Genomic DNA, 17907 nt, shown 5'->3' with positions numbered 1-17907 from the left:
GAACGTGTGCATATTGATTTATTTGTCCACAAAGATGGGAGTGAGGGAAGGTGGGGGAGACAGGAGGGGACCCTACTCTCCCATTGGAGCTCTGGGGCCCACTGTGGCTCCATTACTGGGGATTTTAGGGTGTCTGGCCACTGCGAACTCTTTCCCTCTCAGAGGTCCCTGAAAGAGCCCCATACGCCTGCTCCAGACGTGTCCACCCATGCACACTAGTCCTCACACACAGACACACACGCACGGAGGCAATAAATATGTTCCGTACCAAAGTGCCCCCAGCCTGACATTTCAGGTGGGGCCCCTCCACAGGGAGGTCTTGTAAGTGCTCAGTTTCTTCAGGGATGTGGAGGAAGAATGGGGGAGGGGAAGGGCCAGGCTCTGCTATCTCCGTTTCCTGGTTTGAGGCAATCACGGGGCTTTCCCTGGAAGAGAGGGTGGGGAAACCAGCTATTTTTCTAAAAGCCCCCAGCTGCCCCTATCCAGCCAGAGCCCAGATAGGGGCTTTCCCCCACCCTGCCCCAAACAGCACCTCACCATAGTCCTTGGGCCCTCCGCGGAGGGGAGAAGCAGAGTGCAGTGCTTAAAGCTAATACTGAATTGGTTGGCAGCAGCAAGAGGATTGGCGCGGGGCATGGGGGGGGGGGGGGGGGCGGGGAGTGTCTCACCACCCTGGGGTGATGCTCACAGTAACTGGTGTTTCCCTGGCTAAGGGGAGGCAAGAGAGGCCAGCCCAGCAAGCGGGAGAAGTGCCTTTGGCAGCAAGGGGAAAAGCCCTTGGTACTCAAAAAAGATGGCCACGACGGCTGGTCCCGAAAATCCCCAGTCCCAGCCTGTGCAACCAATGCCCCAATAGCGAGCACTGGAAACGAGGAATGATTCTCAGCAACGGGCTGGCTGGTCACTAGGCAACGCCCCAGCAGCCGGGACCAGGGCCTGAGTGACCGGCCTGGTCCAGGGGCTGGATGGAGCACGGCCTCAGCAGCCAGTAGCCCGGGGCCCCAGTGACCGGGGTCCCGCCCCGCCCGGCTCAGAGGCACACGTTTATCTGCTTGGAGAGCTCTCTCTCCAGGTCCAGGATGAGGGCGTCGAAGTCTTTGAGGTTCAGGTGCGGGTTGAAGGGCGCCTCGAAGTCATCGTCGAAGTCAGCGGCGCCCGCCGGCTCGCCCGCGTCCTCGTCCTCGTCCTCGCTGCAGCTGCCCGTCACGTGCTCGTAGTCTGGCCCGGACAAAAAGTCCCGCCCACACGGCAGGAAGTCCCGCCCGCAAACGCTCCAGTCACCCGCGTAGCGGTTACTCGGGGGGCTTTCGGGGCCGCCCCGGCCGCGGGGCCGAGTCACCACCTCGGGGCTGGCGAGTGGCAAGTGCAGCGACGGCTGCCGTTTGGGCCGCACGTACGGGGCGACGTCCGGAGGCTCCGGGGGCCTGCGGGGATCTGCGGAGGGAGAGCGGGGCTCGTGACGGCGTCACGCACCACGCGGGAAGCCAGACCTCTGATTGGCTGCCCAGGTAACCAGGCCCCTGATTGGCCCTGACGAAAGAAAAGCCCTGCAACCGCATCGTTAGTTCACTGGCGGAGCTAGAACTGGTTGCTTAGGCAACCGGCCCTCTGAAGGGCGTGTCAAGAGACAGGGCCTCTGACCGCGTCAAGCTGGGATTGGCTCTAGCTGGACGGGTTGCCGGGGCTACCAGGTACCGGTTTACCCTGGTGAGGGGGCGTGGCATGCCTGAAGCTCGAGACTCTGATTCGTCGCCCGAGAAAGGGCCGCTGCGGAGGCCTGGCCTTGATTGGTGGTGAGGGCCGGAGGCGGGCTCACCTGGCCAGGCCTGCAGCAGGTAGTGCAGCACCTCGATGTGGCGCTTGAAGTCCACAGCGTTGGTGGGGCCCGGGCCAGAGCTGCGGATGCGGGGCCTGGCGGGTGACTGGCGCGCCGGCAGCAGCACGGGACCGAAGCACACGGCCAGGTTCTGCGGGGTCATGCGATTGTGGGCGTGGAAGGAGGAGACGAGGCGCAGGTGGTCCAGGAGAAGCGTCAGCGTGGCCTGAGAGAAGAAGGTTGGGAATCGTGAGGCTGACTGGTCCCCTGTCACACCTGGTGGCGGGGGTGGGGGTGGGGTGGGGGGGTGGGGGCGGGTAGACGAACGCGGCCCGGAGTGGGGAAACTCAAGATCTCATAGCTGGTTGATGGCCGAGCTAAGGCTTCGATACTACTATTATGATCCCATTTTGCTGGAAGGGAGACTGAGGACAAAGGTAACTTAGTTTTGGAATGGCAGAGCTTGGATTTGAACTCACTCCTCTGTGTGTTAGTCAGGGCTAGCATTAATCCCATTTTACAGATGAGGGTATTGAGGCACAGAGGGTCGGGACTTCTCTAGGATTCCATAGCCAGGAACCTCCCTTGTGGTAGGTTGACAGACCTGTATTCAGAGCCTCCATTTTTGTGATGTCCTGGCTGTGCAACCTTGGGCAACTCACTCAACTGCTCTGGGCCTAGGTTTCCATAGCTATGAAGTGGGGATTCTGATAGCACCTAATAGCCACATGCTCGTGCACATCATGGGCTCAGGTGTGGATGAAACACTCTACTGGTGTCAGCCCACTATGAGTCCTGCCCACTCCCACCAGGCCCAACTCACCCTCTCCACATCCGGCAGGCAGTTGAGGAGCCCACGGGTGCCCTCAGTGCTGGAGGGCGCCCTGCTTGGGGGTCCTCGGGCCATGGCTTCCAGCACCACCTGATAGAGGGGCTGGGTGATGAGCGGGGTGGGCAACTCCCGAAGATAATCCTTGAGGATGCCTGTGGACACAGGGCCCACTCTGGTCAGGGCACCCCTGGCTTCTGAGGCTGGAGGGGTCAGCTGGGGCTGGGAGGGGGAAGAGGAGGGCAGGCACAGGAAGATGAAAACAAAGCCAGAGAGAAAAGGGTGAGGTCCCAGAGGGACCACAGGGACTCCCTTGAGGTGAAGGTTGAATGGGGAGCAGGCGGGGGTAGGCAGGGGCATGCTGACCAGTGATGACATTGATATCGGGATACAGGTCCTCGGAGAGGCAGACGGCTGCACTGTCCCGCTCAAAGGCATCCCGAAGTTCTTTCTTGACAGCTGCCGAGCCACACAGACGGTAGAGCCCCACCACCTGGGGGTGGGCGCAGAGAGATGTCTTCTGGCCAGTGCTACAAACTGATGAGGGCCGGGTGGGCTGAGAGCTGGAGGCCCGGGTCAGGGTGGCAGTGGGCTGAGGGCTTGGGGGCTGGCTGCAGCTTTACCAGCTGCCTTCCTGCCCCTCTGACACCTGTCGTGGTGTCCCCACCATGGCTCCCTGAACAACCTGGCCGCGTAAGCCCTCTGCTTGGCTCACTTGTCCTCAGGTCACTTGTCACCTCCTCTGGGAAGTCTTTCCTGACTACCCCAACCAGAGGTCAGGTCCTGCTTTAAGGATCTGCTCTCTCCCTGCTTCTCCCCTCTTGTCCCAGCCACAGTTTTACACTTGTGAGTTTCGGGGATCGTGTCTTTTCTCCCATCAGGCTCTGAGCTCCAGAAGGTCTGGGACCCTGGGTTCTGGGTTGGGTGCTATGGTCTAGGGGAGCCTTCTGCCCTTGTCTAAGCTGGGATTGGAGCTAGGAGTGTCCCAGGCAGGGTGCACGTGTGGGGAAGGCCTGGCCTCTGTACGCGGGGTGTCCTGGGGGTGTAGGTCTGAGGTCTGGGGGCCAGCTGGGATGGGGCAAGGGGCTCACCCGCAGCCCTCGGCGCTCGATCTGCCCAACGCACTTCTGGATGATGAGGGGCACCTGGCCGGGGGGCTGTTCCCGCTCCACCAGCAGCGGCAGGGGCAGCCCAAAGACGCGGGGCTCAGCTGTGCCTGGTGCTTCCTGCTGCTCTGACAGGGTCAGCTTGGCATACAGCAGCCCCTGGGGCTCCAGGCGCACGGCCAGTTGCTGGGCCTGGCACCCTGAAGACACAAGGAGGCCTGTGGGGTCTGCCCCCACAGGCTCCTGTGCCCTGGCCCCCTACTCCAAGCCACCCCCCCAGGCCCCGGACACTCTGGGGGAAAAGGGGAGCCGAGTCCTGTGCCAACCGCTCTTCCCTTGCGGCCACGTATCCTACCTCGGAAGACCGTGGGTAGCAGCACAGTGCCCTGGGCACAGGGCCGGTGTCGCCGAACACCGGGGTCCCATGCCAGCACCAGGGCCCGCAGCAGCCGGGCAGCCTCGAGCTCCAGGTGGAAGGTGTGGTCCAGCCGCAGGAAGTCGGGCCCCCCCCTCAGCGGCCCCGTTCGGGCCCGGGCCACCCCATCCACCTGCAGTAGGCAGCACAGGTCTCTGGGGGTGGCCCCAGGTGCCGGCCGCAGCCCCCCCAGCCCGTACAAGTGTAGGCTGAGGCGGCCCCAGAGTGCGGCAGGCGGCGCTTGGGCTGGGGGGCCCGCCTCGTAGGGCCGGAAGGCAGTGGGCGATGGGGGCCCCGCTGGGCGCTCCGGAGAGTCCCCGTCACTGAGGTAACCGGCCCGAGGGCCCCGTGTGGCCCCAGCCCCTGCCGCCCGTCCAGGGGCCCCCACACTGCTGTCCAGGTGGTAGCGGCTGATGACGGAGCCCTCGGGGGCGGCCCTCTCACGCTCGCGGCCCGCCCGGGTGCCCCGCAGGCTGAGGCGCCGCCGAAGGTCAGGCAGCTTCTTCATCTTCATGGAGAGGCGCCTGGCTGGGCCGGGGGACTTCGTGCGGGAGGCTTTGGCTGGGGGGCTGGCAGGGGCCGCGCCTGGGGAACAGCATACCTCAGGGGTCAGAAGGCTGGGCTTGGGGCCGGGGTGAGGCTTGTGGTCATCTTGGGGGGCCGGAGGTCTGAGGCTTGTGCTCACCTTGCGAGGCTGGGCCCTCTGGCTCCGCTGAGCCTGGCTGTGGCCCCGGGGGCTCAGGTGCCAGGGGTCTGGAGTCTTCCTCAGGGATAGGGTTGTACCAGATCTCACCCGCGGGCTCCCCGCTGCCGGGCGCCCTGGGCCCCAAAGCAGCCTCTTCTGGTGGCTTGGCCCCACCCAGCACCCATCGGCGGCTGCTGGGCTCCAGGCTCTGCAGGTAGGCCCCCCGAGCTGGGCTCCGGGATGCCTCGGGGCTAGGGGGGCCCTCTGCCCCAGCCTGGGACTTTTCGGGGGCGTGGGGCTCTGGCTCTGGAGGACTGGGCTCCGGGCGCTGGGCTGGCCGGCCTGGCAGAGAGCAAGGGGAGTGACACCCAGCTACCGCCTGCTGCCCCCAGTGCAGCCCCAGCGAAGAGCTCTTTCCCCAGCAGGGGCCGGGGCTGGGGTGCACGCGGCTCTGGTATTCACTCCACTTGTTTGTTTGGAATGGGCGGGCACAGGCCAGCAGTCTCACTGGTTGCCAGCTTACAGCCCACCCCCTCTTAGTTCCTGGGGTCCCAGACAGGATTCTGTCCCTCTGCCCTTCAGCCTCAGGGGTCCAGTGGGGTTTCTCCAGACCTTGGCCCCGCATTCTCAGCTCTATCTCCCACCCCCTGGCATGGAGCCCTGCTCCTGTCCCTTCTTACTGGGTGGCTTTGGGCAAATTGCTTTCCATCTCTGAGCCTCAGTGGCCTTCTGTGAAATGGGGGGGGGGGTAGTCAATGCCCCCCTCCAGGGAGGCATCAGAGAGCTCGGTGTGGGGAATGCTTCCTAGGCATCCAGGTTACGGTCAAGCACGCAGCCCACAGTGAACGCTGGCTTGCTTCCTTAGGAAGACAGGAGCAGGCACGTCGGCTAGTGCTCTGTCCTCCCATTCCTGCAACATCCCCCCCCCCAACCCCCCACCTCTTAAGAGCTTGTCTTCCAAACTCTTTCCCTATCCTGGAGTGGGCCCTGTCTCTTAGCGCAGTCCAGATCCCCATGGTCAATGTCTTGGGGCCTCTCCTCTGTTCTACCGTCCTCCCCTCTCTGACATCCTGGGCTGTTTCCTGTCTGTGTTTGTGCGTGGGCACCCCGGTCCCTTCTCTCTGCTCTAGGAGCCTTGGGAATCTTTGGGAAGGGCTGGCGGTGGTGGCGGTGGGGGGAGCTCAGATGTGGAGTCCTCAGGCCTCCCTCCTTTAACACCTTCCTTCCCGGGACTTTCTGTCCCACGCAGCTCCCAATTCCTCAAGGTCCTGTCTTCTGGCTGGTAGACTCCCTCCTCTGGTCAACTCTGATTTCCAACACCCTGGACTCTGCCTCGGGGGTCTCTATTAGCAGCATAGTCCAAAGAGCTGTTTAACTCACTTCATTGGCTCTGGGCAAATTACCCAACAGCTCCGTGCCTCAGTTTCCCCTCCTGCATAAAGGGGACAGTTTCCTGGGGCTGCCTAAGGTGGGTGCAGCTGCAGTCACTGGTTAATAGGAGGGGGCCGGCGGGTGGCTACTGGGGTTGATGCACCGCCTCTCTCCCTCCTCTGCAGGACTTCGCTACCCACCTCCCATCCTGGAGGGGCGCAGAGTGTCCCCGGCCCGGCCTGACTGGGGCCCGTTTGCCAGCTTCCCAACTCCTCCTCCCCTCCGCCCTCCAGGCGCTCGGTCTCGGCCCCATTTCCTGTCAGGGGCGAGGCCCCCCTCCCGGGCCTCCTAAGGAGCCCGCAGCGCTGGCATCCCCGGCCCGGGCGCACATAACGGTCCGCGCCCCCTCTCCCCCTGCCCAGCCCCTTCCTTCCAGGACCCCTGCCCGCTCTTGGTCCCCCACCCCGGGCCGCAGGGGACTCCGCGGGGCTCCCCTAGCCGCCGCAGCCGGCCCTCCTCGGGGCTCCAGGACCCCCCCCCCCCAGCCTCCCGGGCCGGGCGGGGTTCGGCGCCCCCTCCTCCGCCGTCCCCCTCCCCCCCCGCCGCGCTCACCGCGCTCCTTCGCGTCCGACTTTTTCCGGGGAAGTTTCTCCCGGCCCCGCAGGCGGGAGAAGGTTTTCCTGAGGAGCGGCTCGGCCATGCTGGGGCCCGGGCCGGGCCGAGTGCGCGCCCCGGGCTCCGGCCGCGCCGCCCCCCTGCCCTCCCCTCCCCTCCCCGCCCCGCCCGCCCCCCGCTCCGCGCCAGCAGGAAGCGCATTCCGGGAATGCTTGGCCCAAACTTTTTTTTTTTTTTTTTTCCCCTTTCCCGCGGCCTGAGCGAGCGATGCTGGGAGATGTAGTCGCCCGGGCCGGGTGGGGAGGGAATGGGGGCTCTAGGCTGCCTTCCTCGCTTCCCCTGGGACTATCATGGCACAGCCCTCGTCTTCCCTCTTACCCACCCTCCTTTGGTGATGGAACACCGCGCGTCATGCTGGGTTTACCTTCAAAACGCATCTTGCCCGTATTTCCTCTCCTATCCACCCCCCACCCCCCCATCTACTGCCCCAGCCTGGTGCAAGCCCTGGCCTCTCTCCTTTCCATGACAGCTCCTCTTTTTTGATATCCTGGATGCCCCTCGGGGCGCCTCCCTCCTCCACCTAACTTTCCCACCCCCCATTCCGGTTACTACTGATGTTTAACCAGCCACCCCCCAAACTAGTGGTGTGAAAGCCATTTTATGTCACAGGTGCCGTGGGTAAGGGGTTTTGGCAGGCCAGAGCTGACCTTGATTGTTTCCACTCAATCAGTGGTTCAGGGGGAACTCAACACACGCGGCTGGAATCATCTGGAGGCAAGGTCACTCACAGGTCCTGCAGCTCATCACAGCTGAGGGCTGGGACCTCTTCACAGGCTGTGGACTAGGGCTGCTACGTGGGCCTCTCCCTACGGTCCGGCCTTCTTCCCAGCAGGTCAGTAGTCAGGATGACCAGACTTCACGCATGGCCACCCAGGACTCCGAAGGTGAACAGGACAGATGCTGCATTACCTTTCCTGATCCAGCCTTGGGTGTCGTGTTGTGTCACTTCTGGAGCCAGATTCATAGACCCCACTCCTCTCAGTGGGCGATGTGTCAAGGTGACCTTGTGAACAGGATGTGGGCTGGGAGATGCTGTGGCCACCTTGGAAAATGTAACCTGCCTCACACCTACATTTCATTCTCTGTGCAGTGCCCAGGGTGGACTTAAAAAGCTGAAGTCAGATTCCAGCACGCCCCACCCCTGCTGTACAGTCTTCCCATGACTGCTCATCCTGCCTAGAATAAAACCCAGATTCCCAGTAAGAGTTCTAGCCTCATTTCCTTTGTTGTCTCCATTGCTCACCATGACCTTCTCTCTGGTCCTCCTTTACATCAAACTGTCCCAATCCCTTTGCACAAGTAGTCCCCTCTGTGTGGGAAGACTTGGTTCCTCCGAATTTGCTGCTTTCTCTTCTTCAGTTCTAAAAGCACCTCCTTGGGAGGCCCTCCTTCAACACCCACCACTGTCCACTCACTATTACCTCATTGTATTTCATTTCTCTGAACGCTGTCACAGCCTGAGCTTAATAGCTCCAATGCTTTGTTCTAGTTCATCTGCTTAATTGTCTAACCTGGGACTCCACCAGAGGCTTGTCTGTTTTGTTCACTGCTGAATGTCCAGGTGGGAGATCAGGTGCCAGGTACCAGAGGCCTGGATAGGAGGGGGTGGTGGCCAAGAGGTTTGCACAAGAGGAGGTCGTGAGTGTTTGCTTATCATGTGCCTCAGAGTGGATGTCTGTGTTCGTCCTACTTGGAGTTTGTTGAGCTTCTTGGATGTGTAGATTCATATCTTTCATCAACTCTGGGAGGTTGTTGTTGTTGTTTTTTTTTTTGGTGCAATTATTTCTTCAACTATTTTTTTTTTTTTCTATCCTTTTCTCTCCTTCTGGGACTCCCATTATGCGTATGTTAGTATGCTTGTTAGTGTCCTACACGTCTCTCAGGTTATGTTCATTTGTCTTGGATGTGTGTGTTTGGGAGGAATCAGGCTGAAGAGCAGTAGGATTCACCCCAGATGTGTTTGAGGTAGCTGCAGACAGTGGGGAGAGAGGTCAGGGTCAAAACAACACCTGTTCACAAGTCCAAGGCAGGGGGTACAGGAAGAGGGCCCCATCAGGGAGGGTACCCCAGAACCTCCAAGAAGCTGGAGGCTGATGTAGGGATGAGATCAGCCCTTAGAATCAGCCATCAAATGATTAAAAAACATTCAAGCACTGGGGCGCCTGGGTGGCTCAGTCGGTTAAGCATGTGAATCTTGATTTGGGCTCAGGTCATGATCTCATGGTTCATCAGGTTGAGCTCCTCATCGAGCTCTGCGCTGACAGCATAGAGCCTGTTTGGGATTCTCTCTCCCCCGCCCCCCGCCCCTCCCCTGCTCATGCTGCTCTGTCTCTCAAAATAAATAAATAAATAAACTTAAAGAAACATGTACCACATCAATCTTCATTTTTGGTAAACTCCTTTGACTGTGTTTCTGCACTTTCCCTGTTACATTTATTTGTCTACATGTAGCTCATTTAATTCACAGTTGGCTATGATTCTTTCTTAACAACCAGAAATTCATGGTAAGTGTTAATAAAATGGCTATGTATACTAATTTTCACATTTTGTGAAGTGTGTACAATTATTAATCTGGATTTTGGTAGTTGCTGTTTGGATTTAGGAGCCTGTGTGTGTGTGTGTGTGTGTGTGTATTCTCTTTCCCCCAAATGCTCTCGCTGGCTGCTTGATGGATAGCCCCAGCAGAATGGGGATTTGTTGAAAGAAGAAATGCAGGCAGAGGGGGCTGGTGAGGTTTGCACAGAGCTCTGCACCCCTGTGGCAGACCGTGGGGGGTGGTGGATAAGTACCCCAGCTCCCTCACCCCTCATGTGGGGTGACTGATGTGTATGTTCCACACTGACCCCCATGGGTTCCCCTGGGACTGAGTTCCAGCTGCCCACACTGGAAACTTGAATATCAGCACACTCTTTACTGCCTTCCTTCTCTTCCCTTCCCTTTCTCACTCCTCCACCCCCCTTCCAGCATTTCCTAGATCACTTCCCAAATAAACTTCCTGCACTTGAATCCTTATCTCAGAGTCGGCTTCTTGGGAGCCCTAAATGCAGACATTCTCTCTAGGCCTCCGTTTCCTTATCCATCCAAAAGGAAGAATTACGCGCCCCCTGTTATCCAGGCTGTGGGGGTGGGGACAATGGCGGTGGGGTGTGTGTCTGTGGGCTAAGCCTCCTGTATGCCATCTCCCTAGGGCCCTCTGTTCCCGGGACTAGAAGATAGAGAAGGTTATGGGGAACAGGCTCCCAGCTCCCCCCACCCACTTTTGTCATTCTCAGTTGCCCCTGTGCCCGCGGCTCACCTGCAGGAGGCATCTTCCAGGGTGAAGAGGCACTTGCCTGGCTGGGAGTCCATCCTCAGAGGAGCCAGGGAACAGGAGGCTGCTCAGAGACATCCACCAGGGTGGCTTCAAGCAGCTAGAGGGGCAGAGGGTGGCCAAGGCACCACGAGGCAGCTTCCTGAGGCGGAATGTGGTGTCACCTGGCAGGCAGTTAGTGGGGCGGCATATCTTGGCCGGAGCCTCTCAGTGGCCCTCGGCAAAGCCCAGCAGACAAGCTGTAGAGTGGAAGTTAAGGTGCATCAGAGCCCCCAGCTCCCTGTGCAGAGCCCTCCTTCCATCAGCTGTAGGTCTGCGGGGCCCTCCTGCTCTCCAGGCCCCTGCACAGGCCCCAGGACACCTTCCGCTACTGGCCACCAGCTGCCATGCCAAGAGCTGCCATTGCTGTCCAGCTTGCAGGACCTCTGGCCGTTCCACAGGAAGGGGAGGCAGCCTGGAGAGGGGTGACAGACCAGTTAGGTGGGGCAAGTGGCCTGGTGGGCAGAGCCAGGCAGAGACCCCGTGTCATTCCTTACCTTCTCTCTCCTCTCTCCCAGGTCTCTGGGCTCTACTGCATCGTCCACAGAAAGATCTGGCCCTTGACTGGCTCCTGGGAGGTGGCCCCTAAGCCCCTGGAGTATCCTACTTGACAAGAATCCCTTTGTATACCTGGGGGGCCATGCTAACCACGTGGTTTATAGTGGGGACCTTGGGCCACACTGATCCAAGAGGTATCAGTCTGGCCTCTAGAGGGGCAAGAGACTGAGTAACCAAGGTCAGCCACATGGGTGGTCAACCGTGTCTACGTGGCTGTTATAGGCTGAATTGTGTCTACACCAAATTCATATGTTGACTCCCTCCCCCTTCCCCCCCATCCCAGTACCTCAGGACGTGACTGTATCTGGAGATGGGGCCTTTAAACAGTGATTGAAACAAATGAAATCTTTAGGGTGGGCCCTAATCCAAGGTAACTGGTGTCCTCATAAGAAGAGGAAATTTGGACACAGAGATGTGTGTGCACAGAGGGGAGAGCATATGAGGACACAGAAGACGGCCATCTACCAGCCAAGGAGAGAGGCCCCAGAAGGAACCAGCCCTACTGATGCCTTGATCTCAGACTTCTGGCCTCCAGAACTGTAAGAGAATAATAAATCTTTCTTGTTTAAGTCACCCTGTCTGTGGTGTTTTATTATGGCAGCCGTAGGACGATAATACAGCGGCCTACCTTCAGTGAAAATTCTGGACGAGGAATTGTTTTCAAGGAGCTTCCCTGGTTGACAATATACCTCGTGTGTTGTCAAGCATCATTGCTGGGAGAATTAAGTGCGTCTATACAAACCCACAGGGAGGGGACAACTGGTCCCCTGGTGGCTGGTCTCTTCTGGACCCTCCCCGCCATGTGCTTTTTACCTTTGCTGCTTTTCATCTGTATCCTTTCCCTGTAATAAACTGTGAGTGTAACAATTTTGCTGAGTCCTGTGACTCCTCGTGAAGCATTGAACCTGAGGGTGGTCTTGGGGACCACCCACTAGGTTCACAGAGATAGGAGTGACTCCCCCCAAATCTAAATGTACATTTAAAAGTAGGAGCTTCCCTTCCAGGGCCTCAGGCTGTAGTCTTACTGCATCTTTCTTTGTGCCTTCCTGGACGTGCCTTTCTTTTTCACCAGCTGATCCACCGTTTGCCCCTGTCCCCTCCACACTGAGCCCCACATGGGGCTGCAGCGTGACCTTGGGCACTCACCTGAGAGGGCATCCAGCACGGTGGAGGGAGGGGTCAAGTTTTGGGGTCACACTATGCTGGATTGGAATCCCCCCCTCTGCCCTGATCTAGCTTATGACATTGGCACACTTTCCCTCTCTGAGCCTCAGGGTCTGAGTCTCCAAATTGCTTTGCGTCACCCAATAAAGTCCCCTGTATAGAGAAAGAAGTGTTACTGTGCTCTCATACTGGCCAGGGCCACTCTGCTTCTTCAGATAAATCGGCGCAGCCCCCTTCGAACACCTTGCTGAGATTTTGGAGAATTACTGGATGATTGTTTTCTCACGGTCTTCTGTTATCGCTGAGTTAAATAGTTTCATAGTGAGCTCGCTCTTTCTGGTCTCTACGATGAGGTGCACTGTCTTCTCTCCTTGATTTCACCAGGGCTCCTGGGTGTGTAACAGCCTTTACTGAGGCTGGGGGAGCAGAGGGAGAGTTTACATTGCATACCACAGCAACTTAACCTTGACTATTAGATGTCTCTCTTCCAACCCAGACTACCTCCTAGAGTCTTGTCATTGCACTGCCTCCCTATTCATTCATTTGTTCATCCATTCATTTATTAATTCATTCACTCAGTCGACACATATATTTCGAGTGACCAACGTACTAAGCATGGGGGTATGGAGTTGGGCAAGATAAACAAGAAAACACAGTCTCTCATTTCTCAGCTCACAGTTCAGTCGGTGACATAGATTCTCATGAGAGAATCACACATATGAATACCAAATCATTGATGTGATGGGGACAATGAGGAATAGTGAATGTATTTGGGCACCTGACATAGCTGAGATAAGGAGGGGGTGAAAGACTTCCCTGAGGAAGTGCGGTTTGCCTCAAAACCTCAAAGCTAAGGAGGCATTAGCATATGCAAAGGTCCTGTGGCACCACCTGTCCCTTCCTTGTCTGGTGCTGGGATTCAGCTCATTTCATCTCTTACTCTTTGGTCCCTTTTGGTCTCCCTGCTTCTTGTCACTCCCATCCACATGTGCCAGGGTTTGCAAAGTAGAGCCTGTGGGCCAAATCTGGCTCTTGAGCTATGAATGATTTTTTTAAAAAATTTCACTTATTTATTTATTTTGAGAGAGAGAGAGAGAGAGAGCCCACGTGCAAATGGCGGAGGAGCAGAGAGAGCGGGTAAAAGAATCCCAAGCAGGCTCCACACTGTCAGCGCAGAGCCCAAAGTGGGACTCATGAATCGTGAGATCATAACCTGAGCCGAGATCAAGAGTCGGACACTTAACCAACGGAGCTACCCAGGCGCCCAGCCACCCAGCCACCCCGGATTTTTAAGAGTTTAAAATGTTTGGAAACAAATAAAAAGAAAAACATTTTGTGGGCTACTTTTGGTAATTCTGTTGGATAATCAAAACTTTAAAGCTAGTATCCACGAAGGTAGGCGTAGTGGTAACCGTAGCATTAATGCGTCCGATAATAGGTAATATTAGAAAGCTCACACTGGATGGCAGATTTTAGACAGGATTTTCTGTTTCACAACTTAGTTATTATTATTTTTCCTGCAACCTTGGAGTCCAGCCAGTTGAAAGAGAAGGTAGAAACCTCCTCCTCCTGATTTCTTCTTTGTGGGCGACAGCTGAAATAATTTGGTAGTTGAGATAATTGGGATCCTACATTGCCAGGTAGTCAAATTAGAAGAGGCAAGTGTGTAGGAGGGTTTCTGGGGGCAGGGGGAAGAAAAGGAGTGAACCGAATGCCAGTCACTAAAACCCAAACAGCCAGATCCATTTTTGCAACATATTTGGCTTTCTTGAAAATATAGAAGGCACATGCTATATTTTATCACTACGATCTGGGGGAGAGAAGCGCACAGAAGGTGGATGTTGGTTTGGAGTCCTTCTGAATCATTTTGATGTCAATACATTTTTTTTTAATGAAACAGTAAAAAAAAAGGCTATATTTCACGACATGTAAAATTATATGAAATTCAAGTTTCAATGTCTATAAATAAAGTTTCATGGGTTCTCATCCACTCCCATTCCTTGATGTGTTGTCGATGGTGGCTTCCATGATGGAACAGCAGAGGTGAACCACTGTGCCAGAGGCTGTAGGATCTATACAGCTGATAATTACTCTCTGGCCATTTATAGAACGTTTTCTGACCCCCAATCCATGGTATGGTTCACCAGTGGATTTATTCAGAAGCACAAGCCCTCCCTATATCCCTGCTTAATGTTCTGGTCCCCTCTGCCCTGTGGACCAATCCCTGCGGTGAGTGACCACACCTCTGTGGGCTGGGGACACACCTTTCCGTGATTTCTCTGAGCAACCCGGGCTCGGTCCCACCACAGGAACTTTACACATGCCCTCCCTTCCACAGCACGACTGCGCGGGAGGTCGGGGGAACTGGGCCAGTTTACAGCCAGGATAAAGGTTTCTGAAAAACCGAACTTTAAATCCATTTTGTGAAACGGCACTATCGCCACCTGGTGGCCACGTCCTCCAGCGGTAGCTGCAATTCTTTGAAAGCGTTTGGTGGGGTCTTTGGACCTTCCTCTCCAGGGCGGTGTTTATGGAAGGGAAACATGGAAAATGTCCTTGGAAAAATGCCCCAGATATGGTTCTCTTGTATCTCTGAACTGAAGGCCTATTTGGGTCCCAAATCGCTACTTCCCTTCTTTCCACCCCCCACTGATTCCCGTGATCCCCAAACTTTAAGGTTCATATAAGCCCCTTGGGTTGTTGTTAAATTATGATTCAATGGTTTGGGATGGCGTTTGTGTCTTCATTTCTAGCACACTCCCCATGAAGCTGATGCTTCTGATTCATGGATCTACTTGGGTATCAATTTCTATGTTTTCTATAGAAAAGGGGTCAGTAAACTCCTTTGATAGAGGGCCAGATAGTAAACATTTTAGGCTTTGTGCAACATGAAGTGTCCTTCAGGATTATTCAGCTCTGTCCTGTAATTTGAAATCAGTCATAGATGATTAATGGGTGTGGCTGTGTTCCCATAAAACTCCATGAGCACTAAAATTAGAATTTTATATAATTTCAGTCTGTCATAGAGTAGTCTTTTAGTTTTTTCCCAACCACTTAAAAATGTAAAAACAGGGGGTGCCTGGGTGACTCAGTCGGTTAAACATCTGACTTCAGCTCAGGTCATGATCTCGTGGTTCGTGAGTTCAAGCCCCACATCAGGCTCCGTGCTGACACTGCAGAGCCTGCTTGGGATCCTCTCTTTCTTCCTCTCTCTCTGCTCCTCCTCCTCCTTCTTCTTCTTCTCCTTCTCCTTCCTCCTTCTCCTCCTCCTCTTCTTCTCCTTCCTCTTCTTCTTCTTCTCTCTCTCTCTCTCTAAAATAAACAAATAAATCTAAGAGAAAGAACTCTGTCAAATGGATGGGCCTGGAGGAGAGGTGCACATGGGAGGCCTGTTGATGACAATGATTTCCAAACTCATGGCCACAAGATGTGACCCCAAGGCCCCTGTGAGACCGAGGCTGGTGGCTGCTGAAACGAATGATAAGTGAGCTAATCTCAACAGATGCTTTCAATGTCCTTCTCCGAGTCACTTGGGAAGCATGGTGATGTAACTGGCTAATATGTGTTGTCTTTCTCAATATTAAAATGGTGTGGCCAATCTTTTGTTCAACTAGTGTTACCCATGTAGCAATCCCATAAGCCCGATAGCCCAGAGAGGGCCAATTTAAGACTACTTTTCTGATCTTCACGGGGAAGACAAATCATGGGGAAAACACACGTCTCTCTCTTCGGGTTCCCATAACTTTCCATTCAACTTTTGTGACACATTTACCATGTTGTACCATAAAGATTTATTCGCACATCTCTATCCCCCACTCAACTCTGAATGCCTTGAGGGCAGGGATGGGATGTATCTCTGTGTTCTCATCACCCAACAGTGGTTCTGGAACACGGTAAATGCCAACCACCGTTCTGACCTAGCACTGACAGGAGACTGCTTTGCTGATGAACCTCCTCAGGGCTGCCTTCATGTCCTTGTTCCTTAGGCTGTATATAAAGGGGCTCAGCATGGGGATGACCACCCCACACATCAGGGCAGCCGCCTTGTCCTTCTGGGAGGAAGTGGCAGATGTGGGCTGCAAAGTACATGGCCCAGATGGTGCCATAGAACAGTGACACTGTGGTGAGGTGCGAGCCACAAGTGGAGAAGGCTTTCCACTTGCCCTGAGCAGAAGGGATCTTGAAGACTGCCCAGAAAATGCAGGTGGATGCAGGAGAGGGGGCTGATGCCCATGACGATGCCAAAAGCAAAAACCACCAGCTCATTGGTGTGCATGTCAGAGCAGGAGAGCTTCAGCAGGGGCATGAGATCACAGAAGAAGTGGGGGATTTCGGAGCCAGAACAGAAGGTCAGTTGAGCCATGAGGGAGGTGTGCACGAGTGACTGGAGATTGGTGATCAGCCATGGCCCCCCAACCAGCAACCCACAGACACGAGGGCTCATGATGACTGAGTAGTGTAGAGGGTGGACAATTGCCACGAAGCGGTCAATGGCCATCATGGCCAGGAGGAAGCTGTCCATGGTCCTGAACAGGTGGAAGGCATACATCTGAGCAAGGCCGCCCACAAAGGAGATGGCCCGGCTCTGGGTGCGAAGGTTCACCAGCATCTTGGGACAGTGGTGGAAGAGAAGAAAATATCGACAAGGGACAGGTTGGAGAGGAAGAAGTACATGGGCATGTGGAAGTGGGAGTCTGTGATGATGGCCAAGATGATGAGGAGGTTCCCACAGTGATCAGGTACATGGAGAGGAACAGCCCAAAGAGGAGCATCTGATGCTCTGGCCTTTCTGAGAGTCCCCGAAGAAGAAATTCTGAGACTGCTGTTTCATTTTTTTGGTGTTTTGGTTCCATTGACAGCCTGTGTCTACTGCAGAGGAAACAGGGGAGGAAAAAGGAGAGGAAAACAACATAAAGCTGGAAGTTGGATATGGAGCTCCAGGCCTGGAGGTTGCAGCATTCTGTGAAGATCTGTGGGTTTCTGTTTGTCCCCAGTGAAACCGACCATGCCTGAGATAGTTTGCATCTCAAAAACTTAACTTGGTTGTTTAGAGACAACTCAGAAATTGCCCATAAATACCTTTGTTGTTGTTTTATTTCCCCCCAGTGGAAAAATGCTTTGCAGAAAACACAATGAAGCTGGATCAACCTAAACCAAACCCAGCACAGAAAAAGGGAACCCGATCACTCTCTTTTCTTCGTTCTCTTCCTTTCCCTCTGTCGTTCTCTATTTTCTCTCCTCCCTTCAGTCATCCTTCTTGAACATGATGCAGTGTTAGCATCCATTTCAGGTTAATGATTAAGGATATAAGGACAGATAGCACTCTTCTTCTGCTTCCAATGAATGCCACATTTATTAGGGGCATTTATGCTCTGCTGCCATGTCATGACTACAGTAAAACCCCTCTCATCCATTGTGATGAGGACCAGTGCTAAACATCTCGTGGGAACACAAATATGCACAAACATACTTTTCGAATTTTAACTTTGGTCAAGAATGTAAATTTATTCACCGGGCTTTGATGAGGACCACAGTCTTCTCTCTGGGTACGAACGCATCGATGGTGAGCCTGCCTGATCACCTTTCCTGCCTGAGTCATACCCATAGGCTTCTTGCTATGCTCTAGTTTGCTCCACTAACGTGGAACAAGATACTGGGGATCCTTGCGAAACAATCCAAGGACAGAAGCCTTGCAGGTTTTTATGATTTTACACCTCAGTTATGCTGTTATCTTGCTCACATCTCATTAGACAGCAATTGTTTTTTTAGTGATTCCTTTTTTTGAAGTCTTTCTAAAGCATTCAACTTGGATTTAATCAAAAAACATTTTTCTCTCTCCGTCCCTCCTTTCCTTCCCTTCCTTCTCTTTATATATATATATATATATACACATATATATTTGAGAGAGAGACAGAACGAGTGAGGGGCAGAGAGAGAGG

General features: G+C 55.0%; 2 protein-coding genes and 1 long non-coding RNA gene across 4 annotated transcripts; 1 reads left to right on the top strand and 2 right to left on the bottom strand.

Annotated features, from left to right (window-relative positions):
• Positions 1-4: 4 nt before the first annotated feature.
• Positions 5-6975, bottom strand: SYDE1 (synapse defective Rho GTPase homolog 1). 2 transcript variants are annotated; one of them, XM_049640071.1, is made up of 9 exons: positions 6835-6975; positions 4852-5193; positions 4107-4751; positions 3737-3951; positions 3012-3138; positions 2640-2800; positions 1817-2042; positions 1043-1434; positions 5-425 (listed from the first exon to the last, which is right to left on the bottom strand). In XM_049640071.1, the coding sequence occupies exons 1-9, from the start codon at positions 6920-6922 to the stop codon at positions 339-341; spliced, it is 2283 nt and encodes a 760-aa protein (XP_049496028.1). In that variant the 5' UTR covers positions 6923-6975; the 3' UTR covers positions 5-338. The 2 variants fall into 2 exon arrangements, with proteins under 2 accessions (XP_049496028.1, XP_049496029.1); XM_049640072.1 differs by lacking the exon at positions 5-425 and having other exon boundaries at positions 1031-1434.
• LOC125929149 (uncharacterized) lies at positions 1968-8096 on the top strand. The gene is made up of 3 exons (XR_007459811.1): positions 1968-2055; positions 7730-7895; positions 7988-8096. It is a non-coding gene; the product is annotated as an uncharacterized LOC125929149 (long non-coding RNA).
• A 7789-nt stretch (positions 8097-15885) lies between these two features.
• On the bottom strand, positions 15886-16821 carry LOC125928744 (olfactory receptor 1I1). Its single transcript, XM_049639417.1, is given in 5 exon segments — positions 15886-16050; positions 16052-16160; positions 16162-16576; positions 16579-16698; positions 16701-16821. Coding segments are annotated over 5 exon segments (930 nt in total).
• Between the last annotated feature and the right edge of the window lie 1086 nt (positions 16822-17907).

This window comes from Panthera uncia, chromosome A2 (assembly GCF_023721935.1).
Source record: "Panthera uncia isolate 11264 chromosome A2, Puncia_PCG_1.0, whole genome shotgun sequence".
Lineage (NCBI taxonomy): Eukaryota > Metazoa > Chordata > Mammalia > Carnivora > Felidae > Panthera > Panthera uncia.
Note: the sequence above shows the minus strand (reverse complement) of the source record. Positions and strands in the feature narration are given on the sequence as shown.